General features: G+C 37.7%; 1 protein-coding gene across 7 annotated transcripts; it reads left to right on the forward strand.

Annotated features, from left to right (window-relative positions):
* Nucleotides 1–44: 44 nt before the first annotated feature.
* Nucleotides 45–16651, forward strand: top1mt (DNA topoisomerase I mitochondrial). Of its 7 annotated transcripts, XM_089125643.1 has the most exons (22): nt 45–175; nt 313–401; nt 1125–1206; nt 1277–1326; nt 1404–1449; nt 2990–3015; nt 3129–3177; nt 3241–3345; nt 3889–4298; nt 5607–5722; nt 5848–5969; nt 6540–6662; nt 6819–7006; nt 8072–8216; nt 8636–8779; nt 9532–9714; nt 10350–10418; nt 11829–11943; nt 12163–12290; nt 13788–13882; nt 14682–14831; nt 16462–16651. In XM_089125643.1, the coding sequence occupies exons 2-22, from the start codon at nt 349–351 to the stop codon at nt 16562–16564; spliced, it is 2502 nt and encodes an 833-aa protein (XP_088981769.1). In that variant the 5' UTR covers nt 45–175; nt 313–348; the 3' UTR covers nt 16565–16651. The 7 variants fall into 7 exon arrangements, with proteins under 7 accessions (XP_088981769.1, XP_088981770.1, XP_088981771.1 ...); XM_089125644.1 differs by lacking the exon at nt 45–175 and having other exon boundaries at nt 212–401; nt 1407–1449; XM_089125645.1 differs by lacking the exon at nt 45–175 and having other exon boundaries at nt 212–401; nt 1280–1326.
* The last annotated feature ends 6703 nt before the right edge of the window (nt 16652–23354 follow it).

Here is a 23354-nt window from a genome sequence, read left to right on the forward strand (position 1 = left end):
CATGCACAGGGCGTTCCTCGGTCAGTGTTGCGGTTCCCGGGATCGTGTGCAGTGTGGTTTGTTCCAGAAGGTGGCGCTGTGGCTGATTTTGCGCACTTGATTGGAAGAGGAACTTTAAAAACTTTCAGGTGTGACAGGTGACATGCATTCTGATGCCGCTGCGAAGTCCTCTCAGGTACACAGAGCTTTATCACATCTCTAATGTTCGACTCGAGTCTGTCTGAATGTGATTAAACTCGATTAACTGAAGCCGAATTAAAGCGGGTCATCATTAGCAATATTTAATTAGACGCGGATCTGCTGTGTTTACAGTGACTAGTGCAGAAAACACTGGACGAACTTTACAGGATGAAACTGGAAAAGGAAGGACATGAGAAGAGCAGTAACAAACACGAGAGAAGGTCAGAGAGACTAAATCTGTTCACGTTATAAAACCGTTACTTTTGAATATTCTCTGAAGTTTAAAAAAAAATGTACACGAACGTTCCGTTTCGTCATTTTGCTGACATTATGTTACAGAATACATTCAAATGTAACAAGTATGACGTTTAAAATAAGAATGTCTAACTAAAACGCATCATGGACGGTATATGAATAATGTTTTTGTGTTAAGATTTTGAGAAAATTATTAAAGATAACTTTAAGGTGAGACACCCCAGATGAATAGAGAAGAATAACTGATAAATATAACCACACTTCTCCAGAGGTGATTAATTTCATTAATAATTGCAAAACAAACAAACAAAAAAATGTAATACAGGTTTTCAAGTATGCAAATTAGGCTTTACCTTGTTAAAATTGCACAATTTTGCATAAATGTATAGAACAAAAAATCTGAACATTGGATGAAGACCGGTTCAAAATTTTTGATTTCATTTTTTATTACTGAGGGGATTTTGGATATCTCCATCACTCCGCAAATCACAAAATAGTGTAATTAAATATGTTTAGAAATAAATGCCTAAATCTCAAAATGAGCAGATTCCTAAAAACACTGGTTTTGTCTCTCCTTAAACGAGCTTATTCATAACTGAAGGATCTTTCCCTGTTATCTGGCACGGCATCGTGTGAGATGAACAGGGATATTGCAGGTTTATTAAACGGGGATTTTGTGTATGTGTCAGTGAGAAGTCCAAGTCCAAGCATTCCTCTAAAGACCGGGGAAAAGACTCGGAGCTGAACGGCAAGCACAAACATTCCTCGAAGGTAAACGCATCACGACAGAAGGACATTCAATTATTATGCATGTGTGTCTAAATTATGGTGTTATTTCTAGAAGAAACCGTCAGACTCGGAGGAAGGCCAGCAGGAGTCTGGAGTCTCCAGGTGTGTCTTCAGCTCTAATAATCATAATCATAATAATGTGATGCTTTCTGTCACTCACTCATATTCACCTGTTTTAGCAGCCAAGAAGTTAAACATGAAGCAGGAGATGCTGACATGGATGTGGTAAGCATCCTTTAAAGATTCTTTATTGGCATTGAAATCTTTAATAACATCCATTGCCAGTGTTGTAGTACTCGAGACTCGGACTCGTCTCGGACTCGGTCTCGAGACCATATTTTAATGGTCTTGGTCTTGTCATGGACTCGTGTGCATTTGGACTCGGAATTGACTCGTACTCGAACATTTTTTTTTTAGGACTCGGAATTATTCCCGAGTCCACTCGAGTTCAATTAAAAATATTTTTCATGATTATTAATGTATGTTAATAAAATATTTCTTTAAATTGATTGACACGCCCAGTGATTGGTGATTTTCTAGTGCGCAACTGCGCATGACAAATTGTAATAAAATTACTTTTAACACCACCTACTATGTGGCCTTTTTACCCTAAACTGATCATATTTTTTAAACTCTAAATAAATTAAGTAAAAAAAAAAAAAGGATTTCTCTAAGTAAATAAAAGTAAATTAGGTAATCAACCCTCACTGGTCTCGGTGTCGACTCGGACTCGACTCTCTCTGGTCTCGGTGTCGACTCGGACTCGACTCTCTCTGGTCTCGGTGTCGACTCGGACTCGACTCTCTATGGACTCGGTCTCGACTCGGACTCGACTCTCTCTGGACTCGGACTCGACTCGGACTCGACTCTCTCTGGTCTCGGTGTCGACTCGGACTCGACTCTCTATGGACTCGGTCTCGACTCGGACTCGACTCTCTCTGGTCTCGGTGTCGACTCGGACTCGACTCTCTCTGGTCTCGGTGTCGACTCGGACTCGACTCTCTCTGGACTCGGTGTCGACTCGGACTCGACTCTCTCTGGACTCGGTGTCGACTCGGACTCGACTCTCTCTGGACTCGGTGTCGACTCGGACTCGACTCTCTCTGGACTCGGTGTCGACTCGGACTCGACTCTCTCTGGTCTCGGTGTCGACTCGGACTCGAGTGAGGTGGTCTCGACTACAACACTGTCCATTGCATAAAAGGAAAAGAAAAACATGAATAAAGAGTTACTCAAAGGTTCCTTAGGGAGCGGAAAAGCTTCTATCGATCACTGAAACTTTATTTTTAAAGTCCCCCTGTGGTGTAAATCCAGCGTTTAATGTGTGCATGTGATGTGTTTAATCCGCTGTAACACACACCATGTGTGCGTTGATAAGTGGACAGCATTGCTGAGTATTTCCTCCTTAAAACTGCAGTGAACCAAAGACAGTCTCAAAAACACGCTTTGGTGTTTCTGACGTCACAAACCACCTTGTAACCAATCAGGTCAACGTGTGATCGACAACCAGTGGCGGGGCTCGTTTGCATATTCATAGAACCACACATACTAAATGAGGCAAGGGTGTCGAGTTACATTCAAGATATTTTAAGAAAAAACGAACGTTTAAATATGTCCTTCTGGTGATCAAAGATGAGTTTTGGGGGATAAAATGATCGACTACAGGACTTTAAATATAGTTCGATCTTCTCAGTTAAAAGATGCGCTGATCGACTGCAGGGGGACTTGTATATGATCTTGTTTAATTGTGCATGTTATTTCGCAGGATGCAACAGCAGATCCGGATGAAAGGCAAGAGATCTCAGTTTCACTTCCTAAGATTGATTAATTATGCAATGAGAAATGCATCTTTCTAAAGTGCATATGAGTTTAATAAAGCCGGTCGTGTGTGTGTGACGCTTCAGAACTCATCATGATGGACAGAAGAAGTCGGAGGACGACACCACACAGAAGGTACTGGACCCGGGGTTTGCTCCCGTTTGCAGGATTATTCAATCGCTTCCGTTTCATCCTCAGATTCGGTCCAAAAGCAGCAAAGAGCGTCTCAATCAGAAGGAGAAGAAAGATCTGAACCATGCGGAGGAGAACCTCAAGAAGGAGACGGATAAAGGCTCCAGTCAGGTGTGTGTGTGTGTGTGTGTGTGTGTGTGTGTGTTACAGGGTTCCAGCTGTTTAAATGTAAGTCCTGGAAAACTGTCATATTTATGAAGAAGCGCTTGAATTATTGAAAGACAGTATATGTGAAATGATCTTTTCATGCAAAATTAAACCTGCAGCTCGTCTGATATAGAGGCGTTTCTCATGTCTATGAGTGTGATATTACTCGTATCAATATCCCAGCTTTCATTCTTCAGGTCAATCATATTCATGAGGGAAATATTCATATTTAATAAGGAAAGCGACATCTTTGTCATAGTATCCTCCTCTCAGTGGTTGAAGTTACTAGTCATTGCGTTTTAAAAGATAATTAATATATTATTTAATAAGTGAGAACCGAAAAAGTAGTGCTTGAAAATCCTGAAAATTCATTTTACAGTCTCTGAACGAAAGAGCGCAGGCGTATTATTATTATTATTATTATTATTATTATTATATGTTCCTGTTTATCCTGGTCAGTTACATTAGACTTTTGACGGATGTTCATCAGCGTTTGTGTTGGTAAAGCAGGAGATGGACGGAGAAGAGAAGATGATGATGAAGAAGAAGAGAGTCAAGGATGAAGAGCAAGAGAAACCCCAACAGAAGAAGAAGAAAAGAAAAGAGCAAAGTTCTGACCACGACAAACCCGAGAAGAAGAAGAAGATCAAGAAGGAAGAAGACGACGGCGAGGAGCCGAAGAAGATCAAGAAGGAAGAAGACGACGGCGAGGAGCCGAAGACGAAGATCAAGAAGGAAGAAGACGACAGCGAGGAGCCGAAGAAGAAGAAGAAGATCAAGAAGGAAGAAGACGACGGCAAGGAGCCGAAGAAGAAGATCAAGAAGATCAAGAAGGAAGGAGACGACAGCGAGGAGCCGAAGAAGAAGCGGGGCAAGAAAGAGGACAAGAAAGACGAGGAGTCCGAGAAGTGGAAGTGGTATGTGCTCACTGGTTTCCTTCAGGTAGTCCTACAACATTCATTTGATCAGTTCAGCTCCTAAAATGAATGTACTTCATTAAACTTTGAAAATCGACTGAATATCAGGAAATAAATAGGCTTAATTAGTCCGAATTATTGACATTCTTAACTTTGCACTTATCACAGATATTTGTTTTCACAGATTAAAATAATCTTTAATGTGTTTAACTCTTATTTTAAAAGTGAATGATGTATAAAGTGGCGAGCGGAACTGTTATCGTGCAGTTGCCGCCGGTCGGACACGCATATTTGTGACGCGCGCAGAGCTGTCGTGAGTGCGCATGCGCAGTGAGCACATGTTAGCTGTGCGCTGCTACTGCGGGGAATGAAAAGATGTTTTTGCGTTATTTTACGAGTTATTTCTATTTCAACGGAACGTAATAAAGGCGCTTCGCTCGTTTCCGATGTCAGACGCTTTTACACTCGATCCGCCGCGGCTAAACTGTCAGACTTCAGGTCAGTTCACATCTCCACTACTGATGATGACGATGATGATATCACAGCTGCGCATGCGCGTAAAATGAGAGGCTGTTGACATCCTACAGATAACCATTGCAGCTTTAATGAGACATAAATATCAATACAATATCAATAATTAATTACAAACATAATTTTTGTTCTATTTATAAAATTATATAATTATAAATTATATATCTTAAAATAAATCAATCTTTATCAATAAATTAATCTTTTTATGTAATCGACAATTGAAATAAACTCTTATTATTAAATTAATCTTTTTATATAATACTTGATAATTTGACTTAATTATGTAGAATTGGTGTGAGACTGTTAAATATTATTTTTATTTAATATATACATTTTTATATATATATTATATTTGATATAAAAAACATGGTAATCAGTAATGCAAAGCAATAAATAATATAGTAATAAATTATTTGTATAGTTTAAGCCCATGATTATGTAGAATTGTGTATTCCATTTCTTTATTAATATTTATCAGTGTGAGACTGTTTATTAAATTTGATTTTAATGTTGTTTTTATATTATTTTATCACTATTTTTATATTACTCAATAAAATAGTTTTATATTTTAAATTCGTTATAAAAAATTCACTTCCCACAATTTATCCATAAATAATTAATAAATCATAAAATGTTAATTTTTACACACTAAACTTGAATAAAATGTATTAATATTTGAGGTTGAATTTGCAGACTGTATAATTGCTCTCTATATTCTCTGTTAATGTTTCATATTCTGTGTGTGTTTGTGATGAATAACGTGCGATTGATGTCCAGGTGGGAAGAGAGCAAGCTCTCGGACACTCAGAAGTGGACCCATCTGGAGCACAGAGGGCCGTATTTCGCTCCAGAATATGAACCGCTGCCCGATAACGTGCCCTTTTACTACGATGGTAAACATGTCATGTGATCAATCAGTTTTATACACTCCAAATTGTTTCAAAGGAGCTTCACAGTAATAAACAGCCAAATAAGTGTTAATGTGATGATAAAGTGACGTGTGTGTGTGTGTTTTCAGGGCAGCCGTTTAAACTGAGTCCAGCGACGGAGGAAATCGCCACTTTCTACGCCAAGATGCTGGACCACGAGTACACCAGCAAAGAGACGTTTCAGAACAACTTCTTCACTGACTGGCAGGAGGTCAGAAACCAACAATAGTCGCGGAAACACTTTTAAAGGGCCCTATTATGATATTTCTGAGTCTCCTACAACAGATTCACATTCACCCACGCTCAGAAACACTGTAATGTCCTCATAATCTCCACTGCAGCTTCAGCTCTGAAACGCTTCTGTGGATTCAGTCTCTCTAAGCTCCGCCTCTCTGAGAGCTGCTCTGCTGTGATTGGTCAGAAACACTGTAATGTCCTCATAATAGATTCAGTCTCTCTAAGCCCCGCCTCTCTGAGAGCTGCTCTTCTGTGATTGGTCAGAAACACTGTAATGTCCTCATAATAGATTCAGTCTCTCTAAGCCCCGCCTCTCTGAGAGCTGCTCTTCTGTGATTGGTCAGAAACACTGTAATGTCCTCATAATAGATTCAGTCTCTCTAAGCCCCGCCTCTCTGAGAGCTGCTCTGCTGTGATTGGTCAGAAACACTGTAATAGATTCAGTCTCTCTAAGCTCCGCCTCTCTGAGAGCTGCTCTGCTGTGATTGGTCAGAAACACTGTAATGTCCTCATGATCAATCCTCCTGAATTGAACTGTCTTCAGGAAATGACCAGCGAGGAGAGGGAGCGGATCGAGACGCTCTCCAAGTGTGACTTCAGCCACATGCACAAGTACTTTATGGAGAAGGCGGAGGAGCGCAGGAACAAGACGAAGGAGGAGAAGCTGGTGTGTGTGTGATAAACATATTTAAGGGTTTTCTGAGTTAATAAGTAATGATCTTTACAATGGAAGTGAATCAAAACTAACTTTATTCTAGATCTGCTGTAAAGCCTAAACACAGTCCGTTCCTGTAAAGCTGACTCTCATGTTTGTGTCCTTCAGGTCCTGAAGGAGGAGGCCAACCGTCTGGTGGAGGAGTACGGCTTCTGTTTGCTGGACGGACACCGCGAGAAGATCGGGAACTTCAAGCTGGAGCCGCCGGGTCTGTTCCGCGGGCGCGGAGAACACCCGAAGATGGGCAAACTGAAGAAGCGCATCCAGCCGGAGCACGTGGCCATCAACTGCAGCCAGTGAGAACACACACACACACTCCGCTAATGCTGTGTTTGTGTCCGGACCGATACGGGAAACATTCGCACTACGAGAACAAATCGATTCACACAGCTATCGTGATTCTTTTTTTGTTTTGTTTTTTACGATTTTAAAATAGATTTTTTTTTTTATTGAAAATTTTTTCGCAATAAAATTGCTTTATTTTTGTCATCATTTGCATCTTAGGTCCTTAGAAAGACTTTTCTAATAAAAAAACAAACAATAAATTGCAATAAATAAGCGGAATGTATATAGGCTGCACTTCGCTTGACACAATGAAAGCACGGTTTTGCTCGTAAAGGAATTTGGAAATTAATTATGAATGAATTCATAATTCAACAGCGTCTTGTTTTGATGAAGCACAGAATGCCGACATTTTCAAACCGACTTTAAAGTATTTTAGGGAAAGAAAACCGATTTTACAGGGACTAATTATTAAATTGTCAAAGTTTCAAGTATGATTTTTGTTTTGTAAATTTGTATTCGATTGTACAGCAAAGAATCCAGAAAACTTTGGGAAAAATAAAAGATTTCAGTGGGCCTATTATTATTAAAATGAATGAATTATTAAATTGTTAGTTTTATGAAAATACTTGACCACTCTTTTTATTGTAAAGTTGTATTCAATTATAAAGTTGTAAATCATAAAGCATAAAATCCAAGCTTTAAATTGGTTTCACTGGGACTTAGTCAAATAATGAGTTATTTAATTTTAAAATTAATTATTTATTATTAAATTATGGATTCTGTTGTTTAGAAATTTTCTTTTAATTTTCTAAAAAATTAAACCCGATGGGACTTATTATTATTATTATTATTGAATTATAATAATTATTATTATTGTAATTCAATAATTTATTTCAAATTATATATTATTGAATTAATGAATTATTAAACTATGAATTCTGTTTAGACATGTTCTTTTAATGATTAAAATTAAACTGAATTTTAGGAAGAAAAAAAAAGAGTTCCCAGAAACGTATGAATGAATTAATGATTAAATGTGATCAGGGTGCACGTCGATTTCAATTTCTGTCCCTCAGAGACTCTAAGATCCCAGAAGCCCCTGCAGGACACCAGTGGAAGCGCGTCCAGCACGACAACACGGTCACATGGCTGGCGTCGTGGCTCGAGAACATCCACGGGCACCCCAAATACATCATGCTGAACCCCAGCTCCAAACTCAAGGTGTGTGTGTGTATGTGTGTGTACTAATACGTTTGAGTTTGAAAACACATCTTTATGAATATTAATGAAAAATACGCTTTTTGAAAAGTGGATAACTTTGAAAACGCTATATTTTCTAAATTTTTCTAAAAGTTTCTGCATTAAAAACTTAATAAGTTTTTCGCTGACTGTGATTTTGTATATGTACATTTCTGAAATACATAACTCAGACAGTCTCCTCTGATAATAACGGATCACTGTACACTGATGTGTGTTTCCTGTAAAGCTGCTGTGAAAGGATGTGTGTGTGTGAGAAGCGCTGTACAAATAAACGTTTGTCATCCGCACTGGAACCGCTGGTGTGGACGGAGAGCGTTTTAAACACAAACGCAGATTTCAGATGTATCTGGATGATGATGATGGTGATGGTCTATGCTCAGGGCGAGAAGGACTGGCAGAAGTACGAGACGGCGCGTAAGCTGAAGGTGTGTGTGAAGGCCATCAGGAAGCAGTACAAACGCGACTGGACGTCCCGAGAGATGAAGAGCAGACAGAGAGGAGTCGCCATCTACTTCATCGATAAGGTGAGCTCATCACTGATACAGGGCAAAGGGGGCGGAGCTTGACATCCAGCCCCACCTCTCTGGACATGATAGGTGGGGCTTTAAAGGTCCAGCCACACCCTAACTCAGGTTAAGCTCCACCCACTTAACCTCGAATTTGACTTTTTGAAACTTAAGTCCTGGAAAACCCTTGAAACGGTCATTTATGAAAAGCGAAAATGTGAAATTAGTGTCATTTTATTGATAAAACAACCTTTCGTCTGATATAGAGGCATTTCTCATGTCTATGAGTGTGATATGGCTCATATCAATATCCCAGCTTTCATTCTTCAGGTCAATCATATATTCATGGTTGAAAAAAATATTTATTTTTTTTTTATTTTTTTTTTATTTTATTTTTTTTTACTGTTTTTAACTGTTTGTATTGTTATTTATTTATTTAAATATCTGTACTGTGTTGTCTCTATGGACCTTTGTGTCTGGAATAAAGTTGATTGAATAAGGAAAGCGATATCTTTGTCATAGTATCCATTCAGTGGTTGGTTACTAGTCATTGCATCTGCTGCATTTTGTTTTATTAGTTTATTTTTGTTTATCTTTTTAGCTTTTTTAGAATCTGAAATATATAGTTTAATAAGTGAGATCTCTGATTGAAGTCCTTAACCCAAAAATTAGTGCATATTACAGTCTCTGTGTCAGATCCAGCGAGGCTGTGCAGTGAAGCACATGTGGGATTCACACCGATCGTGTGTGTGTGTGTGTGTGTGTTCCAGCTGGCCCTGCGTGCGGGGAACGAGAAGGACGATGAGTCTGCGGATACGGTGGGCTGCTGTTCCCTGCGTGTGGAGCACATCAAGCTTCACCGGCGCCTCGACGGACTCGAAAACGTCGTGGAGTTCGACTTCCTGGGGAAAGACTCCATTCGCTACTACAACAAAATGCCGGTGGAGAAACAGGTCACACACACACACTCTGGTGTATCACACACACTCTTGAACCCTTGCTCACTTTAGACTTTAGGAAAATGCTTATTATTTATATTTTATTTTTCCCTTCATTGCATTCATAATTTTTACAATACAGTTAAACATTAAAAAAAAAAAAACATTTTCTCTGATGCTTTTTCCTGCATCGTGGCTGATTTGTTGATGTCAAAAAAAATATTTTCTTTAAAAAATAAAAAAAAAGTTGAAGGAATCTCTAGGAATTGAGATGAATGAATGACTGTGTATCAATTATACGGTAACACTTTACAATGTACTAAGAATGAACAACACTTCTTCAGCATTTATTAATCTTAGTTAATATTAATTCCAACATTTACTAATACGTTATTAAAATCAAAGGTTGTATTAGTTTGCATTAGTTAATCCACTTTGAACTAACATGAACGCACAATGAACAGCTGTATTTGCATTAACTAATTAACTGTAACTAATGCATTGCTCATTGTTAGTTGATGTTAGTAAATGCATTTACTAATGTTAACTAATGAACCTTATAGTAAAGTGTTACCAATTATACGTATTAATACAGTTTGAGAGCTGATAGTAGCAGCTCTGTGTGTGTTTTATTCTGATCTGATTCACAGGTTTTCAAGAACCTGAAGCTGTTCATAAAGCACAAGGATCCAGAAGATGATTTATTTGACCGAATTACAGTAAGTGGAGATCGATGAATCATGCAGTTAGACAGTTAACCCGTGTGCATCCTTATGGACCTTTTTGTCCTTTTCAGTTTTGTTTTTTTGATCACTTTGCCTGTGTTAAAGCTAACTGCAAAAAACTTGGCACAGGTGTGTATTTTTATTGGAATTTCACCGTCATTTTCATAAAAAAATATTTTTTGCATTAGGTACAAAAAATACTCCCTCTCAGCCCCTTTTGGACAAAAATGTCCCCATTGAAACCCATTAAAACTGCCATTTTTAATCCCCGGTTCAGTTAACTATAAAATTATGCAATCTTTGTTTAGAGGCTTTCATTCTGATGGCAAGGCTTCAAAATTAATTTTTTTACTATTTTTTTTTCAGATGTTGCCTTTTTTTTTTTTAAAGTTTGGCCTATAAAACAAATATCGCTTTATTCCTGTTTTCTGGTCCGGCATATTATAGAGCCGACTGGATAAATTATGCAACGATATTTGTGTGGGTGTGTTGGCATGGATGTCAGAGTGTGCTTAGCATGTGTGTGTGTGTGTTTGTAATACTGAGAGAGAAAAACTCAATCACTGTGAGCTCCAGTGGGGTTTTGCTGCCACCCAATGGGGAAAATATGTTACTACGCCCAAACAAACTGTTACCCAAAGCTCATTTTTTGAGATATCATCCTCAAATTTGGAACACAACCTATTTAGATTTATGGCTTTGATTTTATTGCAGTTTTGAGTTCAACCTGATTTATAAAATATATATTTAATATAAAATATTTTTTTATAATTAATTTTCATAAACTTATACCTATATAACTTTTTTTTGGATTTACTTATTATAATTTTTTTACTTCAGCAATAATCTGCAAAGGGTCTTCTTTAAAATGATACCAAACTTAAGTCTGTGCTCCAAAGCGTCACATTTGTATGACAGTTTTTTGACATGGACATTTTTGTCCTCTATTTACCTATGAGTAACTTTTTTTAATTGATGCACAAGAGTTAAAGTCCTGTAGTCGATCACTTTATCCCTTAAAACTCCTCTTTCGTCACCAGAATTACGTTTTAAACATTTTTTCCTTTTTCATATCTTATAATATCTTGAGTGTAACCCGACACCCTTGCCTCATTGAGTTCACTGCAGTTTTAAGGAGGAAATACTCAGCAATGCTGTCCACTTATCAACGCACACATGTGTGTGTGTGTGTGTGTTAAAGCGCATTAAACACACCACATTGACATTTAAAATTGAGTTTTGTCTTATATACTTTTTTTGTTTTGTTTAAAAGGTAAACTAAATGAAAATGTGTAATGTTTTCTTGTCCATCATGTACGTCATGTTCCTAACCAGCACTAGATCATCCCAGCATTCAGTGTGTCGAGTTTCTAACATTATAACGTGGCGTTCTGTTCTTTTCAGACGGTCAACCTCAACAAAGCCCTGAACGAGTGCATGACGGGACTGACGGCCAAAGTGTTTCGAACCTTCAACGCCTCGACCACACTGCAGGATCAGCTCAACAAGCTCACCACAGGTCCCAGATCAGCCGTCTGTGTGTCACCTGCATTTATATATGGCGTCATCCAGCTCAGCTCAGTTCTCATATTATGCAGGAGATCGATAATATTGTTGTGTATTACATTTAATATCCCAACTCTGACTGAACTTTAGACAAGACATCTGTGCTGTGCGTGAACACTGAGAAGGATTCGCATCGTTGATGTTCATGATGTTCATGTTGCTGGTGTTTCAGAGGACATGACGCTGGAGGAGAAGATCCTGTCGTATAACCGAGCGAACCGAGCTGTGGCGATCCTCTGTAACCACCAGAGGGCGTTGCCCAAGACCTTCGAGAAGTCCATGCAGCTTCTGCAGGAGAAGGTGATCATAATCATAATCATAATCATAACCACACAGCGGAGAGCAGTTCATTAATAATGAAACAAACACAATGTAAATGTGATTATACAGTAAAGTGTAATTTAGTCTTCAGAGTCACATGATCCTTCAGAAATCACTCTAATATGAGGATCTGATGCTCAAGAAACAGTTATGATTATCATATTTTTGTGGAAAATGTGTAGTGTACCATCCAGAAATTTGGGATTTTTAAAGAAAAAAATATTTTATTCAGTTAGGATGCATTCATTTGATTAAATGTGACATTTATAATGTTACAAAAGGTTATATTTCAGATAAATGCTGTTCTTTTGCACTTTCTATTCATCAGAAGTCTATCAGAAGATAAGTCTAAGTCTAAGTCTAATCATATTTCTTGAGCATCAGATCCTCATATTAGAGTGATTTCTGGAGGATCATGTGACACTGAAGACTGAACGAACACGTCTCGATATTCCTCATTATAATAATTAATGCGCAGAATAAAGGGGCGGGGCCTGGTTGAGTTAGTTAGGAGTGTGTTAAACTGACGGTTATGATAAGGGGCGGGACATTCCCCAAACACACTCGAAGCGATCCACCAATCACAACACACTGCTCCAGCCGACCAATCAGAGCACTGTGCTTTTCAGAAGGACAGGAAGTAAACAGGTGTGTTTCCCGAGAGCATCGTTAGACAACTATGGTCGCATTTTTCAAGTCGGTGTTTCCCGAAACTATCGTTCCAACAAACATTCGCACACAGTGTCACAGAGGTGTGTGTGTGTGTGTGTGTGTGAGCGACAGATCTCGAGCTGCGGTTAGAAGAAGAGTTTCTACATGTGGACTCAATAAAGCCTGATCTTGAGCAAAATAAGCAAACTAATATTCAGTGCAACCTTTGCCTTTCATTTATTACATACACACACACACACACACACACGTTTTACGTCTCTTGAGTTTGTCAAGAGATTTAAAGCACGGTTTTTGAAGACGTGTGTGTATGTGTGTGTGAACGAGCTCTAGTGTGCAAAATCGAGTCTATAATTCAATCTGGAAATAAAGCGAAAGTGTGTGACCTAGTGGATTTCTGTGAGTGAGGAGTGTGTGACAGTATCTGAAGACTCATGAAGCGTGTGTGTGTGTGACTGAGGTCAGGTGTGTGTGCACTCGCGCTGTGTTTGGAACTACAGGAAAGTGAAATGGTTTTTCATCCCGGCAGCGTTCAGTTCTGAGATCAAGGTCACGACTGGAGCTTTACAGGACGAGGCCGTCAGAAATAATCACACACACACACACACACACGATGTAAAGCGCAGAGCTATCGTCCAGTCACTTATAGCGTTCGACCCCCTCAGCTGAGACTCGAGCGATGAAAGCAGTCAGTAAACACACACACACACACACTGCTCTTCTAGATGTGTGTGTGTGTGTGTGTGTGGTCTGGTCAAAGGTGACGCTCACACTCGCTTGCTTCTGTCCGTTTGCTTGATATTGCAGATCCAAAAGAAAAAGGAACAAATTGAAGAGGCCAAGAAGGAGCTGAAGGAAGCGAAGCGAGCGCATAAAGACGATCCGTCTGACAAAAACAAGAAGTAAGAACTGTGTTTAACTCAAGGTCAGAGCTGTGCCAGCCCATGCAGGAGCCAGAAACACACACACGCTCGTTTGAAATTATATTCAATCTGACATTTCTATTTAAACGCAGATAAGATTGTATTATGACGTTCAGAAATAATGCTAAATAAAATGAATCTTTTGGTAAATGCAATGAAACTAACTACACACACGTCTTACAACGATACAAACACACATTATACAACATGGCATCATGACATTTGGGTAAACATACATGCCACTTTCAAGTCAAGTGGTGTGTTATCTATACGCTTTTTAAGTTATCCACGTGTATGTCTACGCCGTTAAATATCCGAGCGAAACGAAGCAAAATGTAGAAAAATAGGAGCATTTATTATAAACATCAAGCCTAAACGAATGCATTTAAAGTGACAGTGGTGGTGTGTGTTCAACACTTATTTTACATGTTTTATGTTAATTACATATGTATGTCATTTTTTTTATTATATATATCTATATTTACTTTTTTTTTCTCGTTAAATTATTTTTTTTCTTACTTTACTAAATAAAATGTCTTCGCTACATTATATTTCTCAGTAATAAGGGGATAACTTCACTGTCATTTTCTCTCTCTCTCTCTCTCATTCACCCTCGTTCTCTCTCTCTCTCATTCTCCCTCGTTCTCTCTCTCTCTCTCTCATTCTCCCTCGTTCTCTCTCTCTCTCTCTCATTCTCCCTCGTTCTCTCTCTCTCTCTCTCTCTCATTCTCCCTCGTTCTCTCTCTCTCTCTCTCTCTCTGGTTGTGTCCATGGTTAGGCTGGTGGAGAAGAAGGAGAAGCTGGTCCAGAGACTGTCTGATCAGTTGAAGAAGCTCCAACTCCAGGAAACGGATCGAGAGGAAAACAAGGTCATCGCTCTGGGAACGTCTAAACTAAACTATCTGGACCCGCGCATCACTGTGGCCTGGTGACTACTGACAGAACACACACACACACACTCCTACTCACTCTCCAGATATTGGATACATTTCTGATTTAACCCTCTGATGGTCCTCGGTCACTTCTGACCGAATAATTTTTCTGTTTTGAATTATTAAAAATCACAGCTTCATCGGAAGCTTATGATACTTGGTGACTTTTTTTGGCATTTGGTATGTGAATACAAAAAAAAATTGAGGTCATGATCCGAGCATGCTAAGTGTTCATAAAAAAATAGTCACACTCGTGGTGTTCGGTCAGAAATGACCGACCCATAGGAAATGAATGGGAAATTTACAAAAAAACAAAAATTCTCTGAATTTTTGTTTGTACAATCTACAAATCGGCCACGATTCTTTAAAGAAGTATACCGCAGTAAAGGGGTGACGCTCTACAACATCAAGAGTGCAAAAAATTTACACACACACACATACACACACACTTTTATACACATACACACCAATAAATTCAGACTACAAAATATACGTTTTGAATTTTTAAAAATCACAGCTTCATCGCAATGTTACGAAACTTGGTGACATTTCTGGCATTAGGCATGTGAACACACACAAAAATTCATGATGCGAGCATGCTAAGTGGTCGTAAAAAAAATGAGTCACGATTTTGGTCTTTGGTCAAAAATGACCCCCATAGGAAATGAATGGGAAATTGACAAAAATTTACTTTTTTTTTTTTTTTTTTTTACAAATTTTTTAATAAGAAATAGTTTTTGAGATTGTTTCAATTATATATTCAATCCACCAAAAAAAAAAAATGTGTTCATAAACAGCTGGGGAATTCACATGCCTCTCCATAGAGAGCTGTACATGCCATCTAGTGGTTACACCATGATTCTACGCTTTTTCTCTATACTGTAACCAGATGGTGCTAATTTTCTTCAAGAAATATATTTTTTTTCTGAAGGCCTAGACTCTATATTAAACTAAAATACTGCATTAATATTTGAAGAGTTCAGATGCAAAAGCCTCTAAGTTAGTATAAGTAAGTGCCATTTGAAATTTTCTTCTAGAATGATGATTTTTATCAAGCTTGTATATTTAAGTTCAGTGATTTCACTTAAATGGCAATGATAATTACCTATTAATTGTTATTTAAATGAAATTACTGAACTTAAATATACAAGTTTGATAAATCATCATTAAAGAAGAAAATTTCAAATAGCATTTAGAGGCTTTTGCATCTGAACTCTTCATTTAAAAAAAAATATATACATATATATATATATTTCCATTGAAAAAAATAGACATTAAATATTGCATAAATATTAATAAATTCAATCAAATTGTCTCAAAATACTACATTAAAAAGAATAAATATTATAGAACAAAAATAAATTGCATTGGTTTTACTGGGATGGAAGAAGTTTCATTTTTAGGCCTCCGGTCACTTCTGACCGGGAAGGCCCAGGACGTCACTCATAAAGGAAGACCATCAGAGGGTTAAAACCACATTTTGCTCAGATGAGATGTGAACAAATTGGATCTTGAGCGGATTTGTGTGTTTAAACTCGTGCTGAACGTGTGTGTCAGTGTAAACGCAGTGTTTGAGTTTCCGTCAGATCAGGATAACGCGCTAATCTCACGATGTTGCTTTGCTAGGTGTAAGAAACACAACGTCCCCGTTGAAAAGATCTACAATAAGACCCAGCGGGACAAGTTCACCTGGGCCATCCACATGACGGACGAGACCTTCCAGTTTTGATCCGGGTATTATCTGGCTGGGTTTGAGTTGATCTGTTGTGTAACACTGATGATGATGATAACAATAAAACATCTAGTTTGATCAGTGGTTGGTGTGTGATTGACAGTGTGTCCGCTGTGGAGTCTCGAGGGATGGGCGAGTGTCTCACGATCCGCTGTTTCTCGCGGTGTCGTCAGCGAGACTGCAGTGGGATCAGGCCCGGATTAGGCTTCGCTCCGAGAGGGAACGGCCAGGAATAATAAGGGATCCGCAGTGTGTTTGCAGGAGTTTCCTAATATCGTCTCTGTAGAGCGGCGACTCGACCGTTAATCAGGAGAAATGCTCTTGTGTGACGCATATGCAGTGCACATAATATTTACTTTAATATTCAGCTGTATTATTGATCTCCTGCGTTATATGAGAGCTGGACAAGGACGTCACGGTTTACTGTGGCTATATATATATATATATATATATATATACATACAAATATAAATGAACTAAATAACTTGTTTTAGAACAATAATGAAGCATCACTGAAGTTCCTTAAGCTGGACTGAGACGCTGGAAACACACTGTGTCTTTATTCTCCGGTTATCTCTGTAAAGCTGCTCTGAAACACTCTGTGCTGGGTAAAGTCAAACCACACATTATCCAGACACCAGAGATCATTTTTGATAATGTTTCACTACAGTGTGTGTGAACTTCACACTCAACAACATTTGCATTGCTTGAGCTAAACTGCTATTCTCTAATTGTGTAGTTCAATTGAACAGCTGACAGATATTCAACATAATTCATGTGAGTCCAACAGAAGGACGGACGAAACCAGTCAAATATCATATTTCATTACCATTAGTGATGTTGGAATGTTTGACTGTGAATCTCGACTCAAACGCGTTCACACAGATGCTAGTGTTCAGCTTCGTTAAGAATCAGTCAGTCATTTTTAATTTCGTAAAGCTCACCTTCCTCTGATTCTGAGTTGATGTACTCCTCCATTAGATGTAGTTCCTCAGACAGTCAGGCTGGTCTGTTATCCCCCATGTTAGACTAGTATGCATTTTATTTATTTATGTAATTAAAATAAATTCCCCTACAAAGTTCAACACATCCTCGCACAGTTTGCATGATGATCATTCAGAGCTTTTCCGTCTTTTAGATCCATGAAGCCCATAATATGATCATCCTAACGTTTGAACCGCATCAAACAGCCAATTTATACACAAACTAATTTTGGATATACAATATAAATGTTTCAGTTAAGTTGCATTATTATATATTTTGTATATAATGTATGAATTTAATTTTAGTATTATTTTTTAATAGATTCCATTTTTTTTTAGATGTAGATTTCAATCACATTTATTTTAATCGAATTTATCTACTTTTCTAATATATTTTTTACTTTTTTTCCTCTTGACTTTTCCACGTTAATTTATTTAAATTTACTTATTTTAATATTTTTTTTTTACCGTTTTTCACTAGACTTTTTTTTAAACATTTTTTTAATCAATTTTTAAAACACTTATTTATTTAATTTTGATCTAATTGAATTGCTTATTTTAATATGTATTTACTTTTTTATGGTTCTTTTAGAATTTAAAGTTAACATGCAAGTACTTTATTCATTTTAATCTATTTATATATAATTTATTTACTTATTTTAATATTAATTTTGTACTTTTTTTTCTATAGACTTTTCCATGGACCCCTTTATTTCAAGTGTTTATTTATTCATTCTTTAATTTATGAGTGAGTCATTTGCAGACAGTTATAATTGTGAAAGATTAGGTTTTGTGGCTGTATATGATGCTAAACCAGCCTGAGATCTCTTTCTCCATTGTGCCGTATTGTATATCCGAGTGAACGAGAACAGATGTGGGCGGGGCTTGATTGTGTTGGTTGTGGTTTGCTATTGGCTGATCGCATGTGATTGACAGGTTAAAGTCCCGCCCTCATCCTCAGAGAAGGGAAGTGATTCTGATTCACGATTACTAAAGCAATAATGTGCGCCCATACATAATTCATAATAAACAAGGTGAATTTAATCCAGCTAAAGATGTGTTCGACCCAGTTGTTTCACCTACATTTATTTCTCTGAATCTGTGAGAGTCTGTCATGTTTGTCCAGTAATTGTCATTCAGGGATTGTAGTGAAAATGACATTAGAAATGTTGATTATGTGCCCTTTGACCCTGCAGGGGTTCAATAATATCAACGTTAATCTTTTTTTTCATTACGCTGCCCAGATTAATACATGTTTTTTTAATTAAGGCTCGTTCTGGGCCGAGCCGCTCTCCTGCTGGCCGTGTTTACGCCGTTCCCGAGCCCCATCTGGACCATCAGTCGCGGCGCACATCAAAGCGCTTTGGTAGAATGGCGGGAAAACAGAACAATGTCCGCGCTCATCCGCACAGCCGGTGATTGACACTGTTTTTCTGCTCCACACGGAGTCGATGAGGATGTGATGAACACAGCGGCTCTAAACTCTTCTTCGTGTGGTTTCTGAGCCAAAGTGCTAATTTATTCAGAGGAACAAAGAACAAACACGGCTGTGGTTTATGATGAATACTGAGAGTTTGTGTTCCTGAAGCCAAAAACACTGGCGCTTTTATGATCCCAAACTTAATTTAACCCCTTAACTATCTTTATTTGAAGTTCAAAATTACGTTTAAACGTTTTTTCCATCTTCATGTCTTAAAATATCTTGAATGTAACTCAACACCCTTGCCTCATTGAGTATTCGCGGTTCTATGAATATGCAAATGAGCCCCGCCTCCACTCACTCACTCGACGATCGCACGTTGATCTGATTGGTTACACGGTCGTTTGTGACGTTAACCGTTCGGAGAACATTTAGAAATCACATTTTATTAGATTAGTGTGAACATGTTTTTGTTAGCTGGAGTTTTTCAACGTTTCTTTTTCCTGTCGGTTTGACCTTGAGAATGAGCTGTTGCGTTTGGCCCTCGGGTTCGAGTTCTGCTCCATCTGGCTAAAGCGCTTCATCTTTCTTTTGTGTTTCCAGAACGCTTGATTCTCTCCGCCGGTAATCAGTCTTCTCAGCTGCGGCACGGGTTTTCCGAACGAGGATTTTTCCCGCTGTTTATCCTGCGGATTAGGGGCAGTCTGGCAGCCGAGGCCCGTCCTAACAGAACTCATGTGGGTTTGCCTCTGCCTGTCGTCTTCACTGGTTTAACTGTGTAAATGAGCCTCTAACTGGGGGCGTGTGGCCGCTGTTTCATAGTAAAATCATTTATCAAACTAAAACCTTTTCTGCCGCCTCCAGACGTTATATTTAGTGGGAATCCGTTTATCCGGGAATGAGACGGGCCGAGCACAACTGAATTAAGCATCTCATTTTAAAACGGCCGGAAAAAAAGTTTGTCTGATTCTGCCTTTGGAAAATTAGTCTTTACAGAAGAAGCATCATATTTCGCACCGTTTGTGTCAGTGGCAGTCTGCCATTGCATATTTAACGGCACCAAGCTGTTTTTCCTCCTGGTTTTCTCCTTACTGAGGGATAAGATGGCGTGGTGAACGTTACGGGCCGTGTAACTCCAGCAGCTCGTCTCTCAAATCAGCGTTTGTTTACATGTGTTCGTCTGTCAGCGCAGCAGATGCACACACACTTACAGCTGTTACAGTAGATGAGCGACAGCTTCTCCGATGGCTTCGGGTTCATCCCGGCTAATGGAACGTTCTGGGGCCGATATCCCAAAAGAACCCAGACAGCAACGTAGTGTCGGCCCAGATCCGGCCCACATCTGGGCCGACACCATGTTGCTGGGCACTGTGAGCCCACGAGGAATTGGTTTACAATCAACTTTGGGACACAGCTTTGGGAACTGACTAAAAGTTTCGACCAAACGTTCTTCAGTAACATTAATATAATGTTCATTCAAACTTATCTGGTTTTATGTTCTCATCGTTCATGGAACATTTTTAGTTCACCTAACATTTTTTAAATGTCACTAATTTCGTAATCTAAAAGAAACGTTACTAGTTTCGGAATCTAAAATAAATGTCACTAGTTTTAGAGTCTTCGAACAAATGTCACTAGTTTCGGAATCTTCAAAGAAATGTCGTTAGTAGTTTCGGAATCTTCAAAGAAATGTCGCTACTAGTTTCGGAATCTTTTAACCACTTAACTGTCACCGTCCCACAGGTGGGACGTTTGCCACTATATTTTTAAAACAATAATATCTTAGTAAATACCTTAAATAATATTGACAAACTATATATCATTTGAAAGCTTACAATCTCTAGTTTCCATATTTGGTGACTGATTTTCAAAATATATTACAGAGGAGCCATAATTTATCAATATAAAACAAGAATATTTTCATACTCATAAGGCGTGTTCAGACCTTTATTTTAAAATAGCAGTAAACATGAAAAATCATGAAAAAATGGTAGATACCTCAGTTTGTTTTCATGCCAAAAGTTCAAAAGATAGAATCCATTAAATTATTTTGGAAAAAAAAAGGTCTGAAAAGTTTGAAATATCAAGAAAAGAATAATAAATTCACCATTTGTGACGTGGCAGCTAGCTATGACTTACATGCATGTTCTTTGTATGTGTTTCTTAGAGGTTCAATTCATATCAAAATCTGCCAAACTTCCCATGCTATTTCTGAATAGGATCTCTACTTCAGAAATTGTATAAAAATTGTGAAAATAATGGTTCATATCACTCAAAACACGAATGGAAATGCAGGCGCCCTTATATGGGCAGTAATGGAGTCTGATTGTGCCCTAGTGAAAAAGTTTGGTACTGCGCTCAAACAAAATCTTACTGAAAGCTAATTTTTTGAGATATCAACCTAAAATTTGAAACACAACTTGTTCAGATTTTTGGCTTTGATCTTTCTGCCATTTTAGAGTAGCCCAGGTTTTTGAAAATATATATTTTATGTAAAATATGAATAATTAATATTTTTGCATTGTACATTTCCATAAACTCAAACTTCTATAACTTTTTTTCTGTTTCACTTTCTTAATTTATTTCACTTCTACAAAAATCTGCCAAATGTCTTCTTTAAAACAAGACCAATTATATGTCTATATTCCAAAGCATTCTTGAATTACAACCATTTAAGTTCGAAATGTGCATTTTCATGTCTATTCAAAAAAGGGGGGGTGACAGTTAACAGGTTAAAGAAATGTCATTACTAGTTTCGGAATCTTCAAAGAAATGTCGCTACTAGTTTCGGAATCTTTTAAAGAAATGTCATTACTAGTTTCGGAATCTTCAAAGAAATGTCGTTACTAGTTTCGGAATCTTCAAAGAAATGTCGTTACTAGTTTCGGAATCTTTTAAAGAAATGTCGTTACTAGTTGCGGAATCTTCAAAGAAATGTTGTTACTAGTTTCGGAATCGTCAAAGAAATGAAACTAATTTCGGAATCTTTTATAGAAATGTCGTTACTAGTTTTGGAATCTTCAAAGAAATGTTACTAGTTTTGGAATCTTCAAAGAAATGTCGTTTCTAGTTTCGGAATCTTCAAAGAAATGTCGTTACTAGTTTCGGAATCTTTTAAAGAAATGTCGTTACTAGTTGCGGAATCTTCAAAGAAATGTTGTTACTAGTTTCGGAATCGTCAAAGAAATGAAACTAGTTTCGGAATCTTTTATAGAAATGTCGTTACTAGTTTTGGAATCTTCAAAGAAATGTCGTTTCTAGTTTCGGAATCTTCAAAGAAATGTCATTTCTAGTTTCGGAATCTTCAAAGAAATGTCGTTACTAGTTTCGGAATCTTCAAAGAAATGTCGTTACTAGTTGCGGAATCTTCAAAGAAATGTCGTTACTAGTTGCGGAATCTTCAAAGAAATGTAACTAGTTTTGGAATCTTTTATAGAAATGTCGTTACTAGTTTTGGAATCTTCAAAGAAATGTTACTAGTTTCGGAATCTTCAAAGAAATGTCACTAGTTTCGGAATCTTCAAAGAAATGTCGTTTCTAGTTTCGGAATCTTCAAAGAAGTGTTACTTGTTTTGGAATCTTCAAAGAAATGTCAATCATTTCAGAATCTTCAAAGAAATGTCGTTTCTAGTTTCGGAATCTTCAAAGAAATTTCGTTTCTAATTTCGGAATCTCCAAAGAAATGTCACTAGTTTTGGAATCTTCAAAGAAATGTTACTTGTTTCGGAATTTTCAGAGAAATGTTACTCGTTTCGGAATCTTCAAAGAAATGTCGTTACTAGTTGCGGAATCTTCAAAGAAATGTCGTTACTAGTTGCGGAATCTTCAAAGAAATGTAACTAGTTTTGGAATCTTTTATAGAAATGTCGTTACTAGTTTTGGAATCTTCAAAGAAATGTTACTAGTTTCGGAATCTTCAAAGAAATGTCACTAGTTTCGGAATCTTCAAAGAAATGTCGTTTCTAGTTTCGGAATCTTCAAAGAAGTGTTACTTGTTTTGGAATCTTCAAAGAAATGTCAATCATTTCAGAATCTTCAAAGAAATGTCGTTTCTAGTTTCGGAATCTTCAAAGAAATTTCGTTTCTAATTTCGGAATCTCCAAAGAAATGTCACTAGTTTTGGAATCTTCAAAGAAATGTTACTTGTTTCGGAATTTTCAGAGAAATGTTACTCGTTTCGGAATCTTCAGAGAAATGTTCCTTGTCTCGGAATCTTCAGAGAACATTCAAAAGTAACATTCCGCAATGTTTGCAGAATGAGACAATGGAATGTTCCCTTGTCGTTTGCATAACCAAGAACTTTGCTTTGAGAGCGTTCGTTTTCACAGCTTAATGGGAACGCTGGGAAAAGGTTCTTAACGAATCTTGGTTAGCTGGGATATCA

This window comes from Pimephales promelas, chromosome 22, assembly GCF_988280905.1.
Source record: "Pimephales promelas chromosome 22, fPimPro1.hap1.1, whole genome shotgun sequence".
Classification (NCBI taxonomy): Eukaryota; Metazoa; Chordata; class Actinopteri; order Cypriniformes; family Leuciscidae; genus Pimephales; species Pimephales promelas.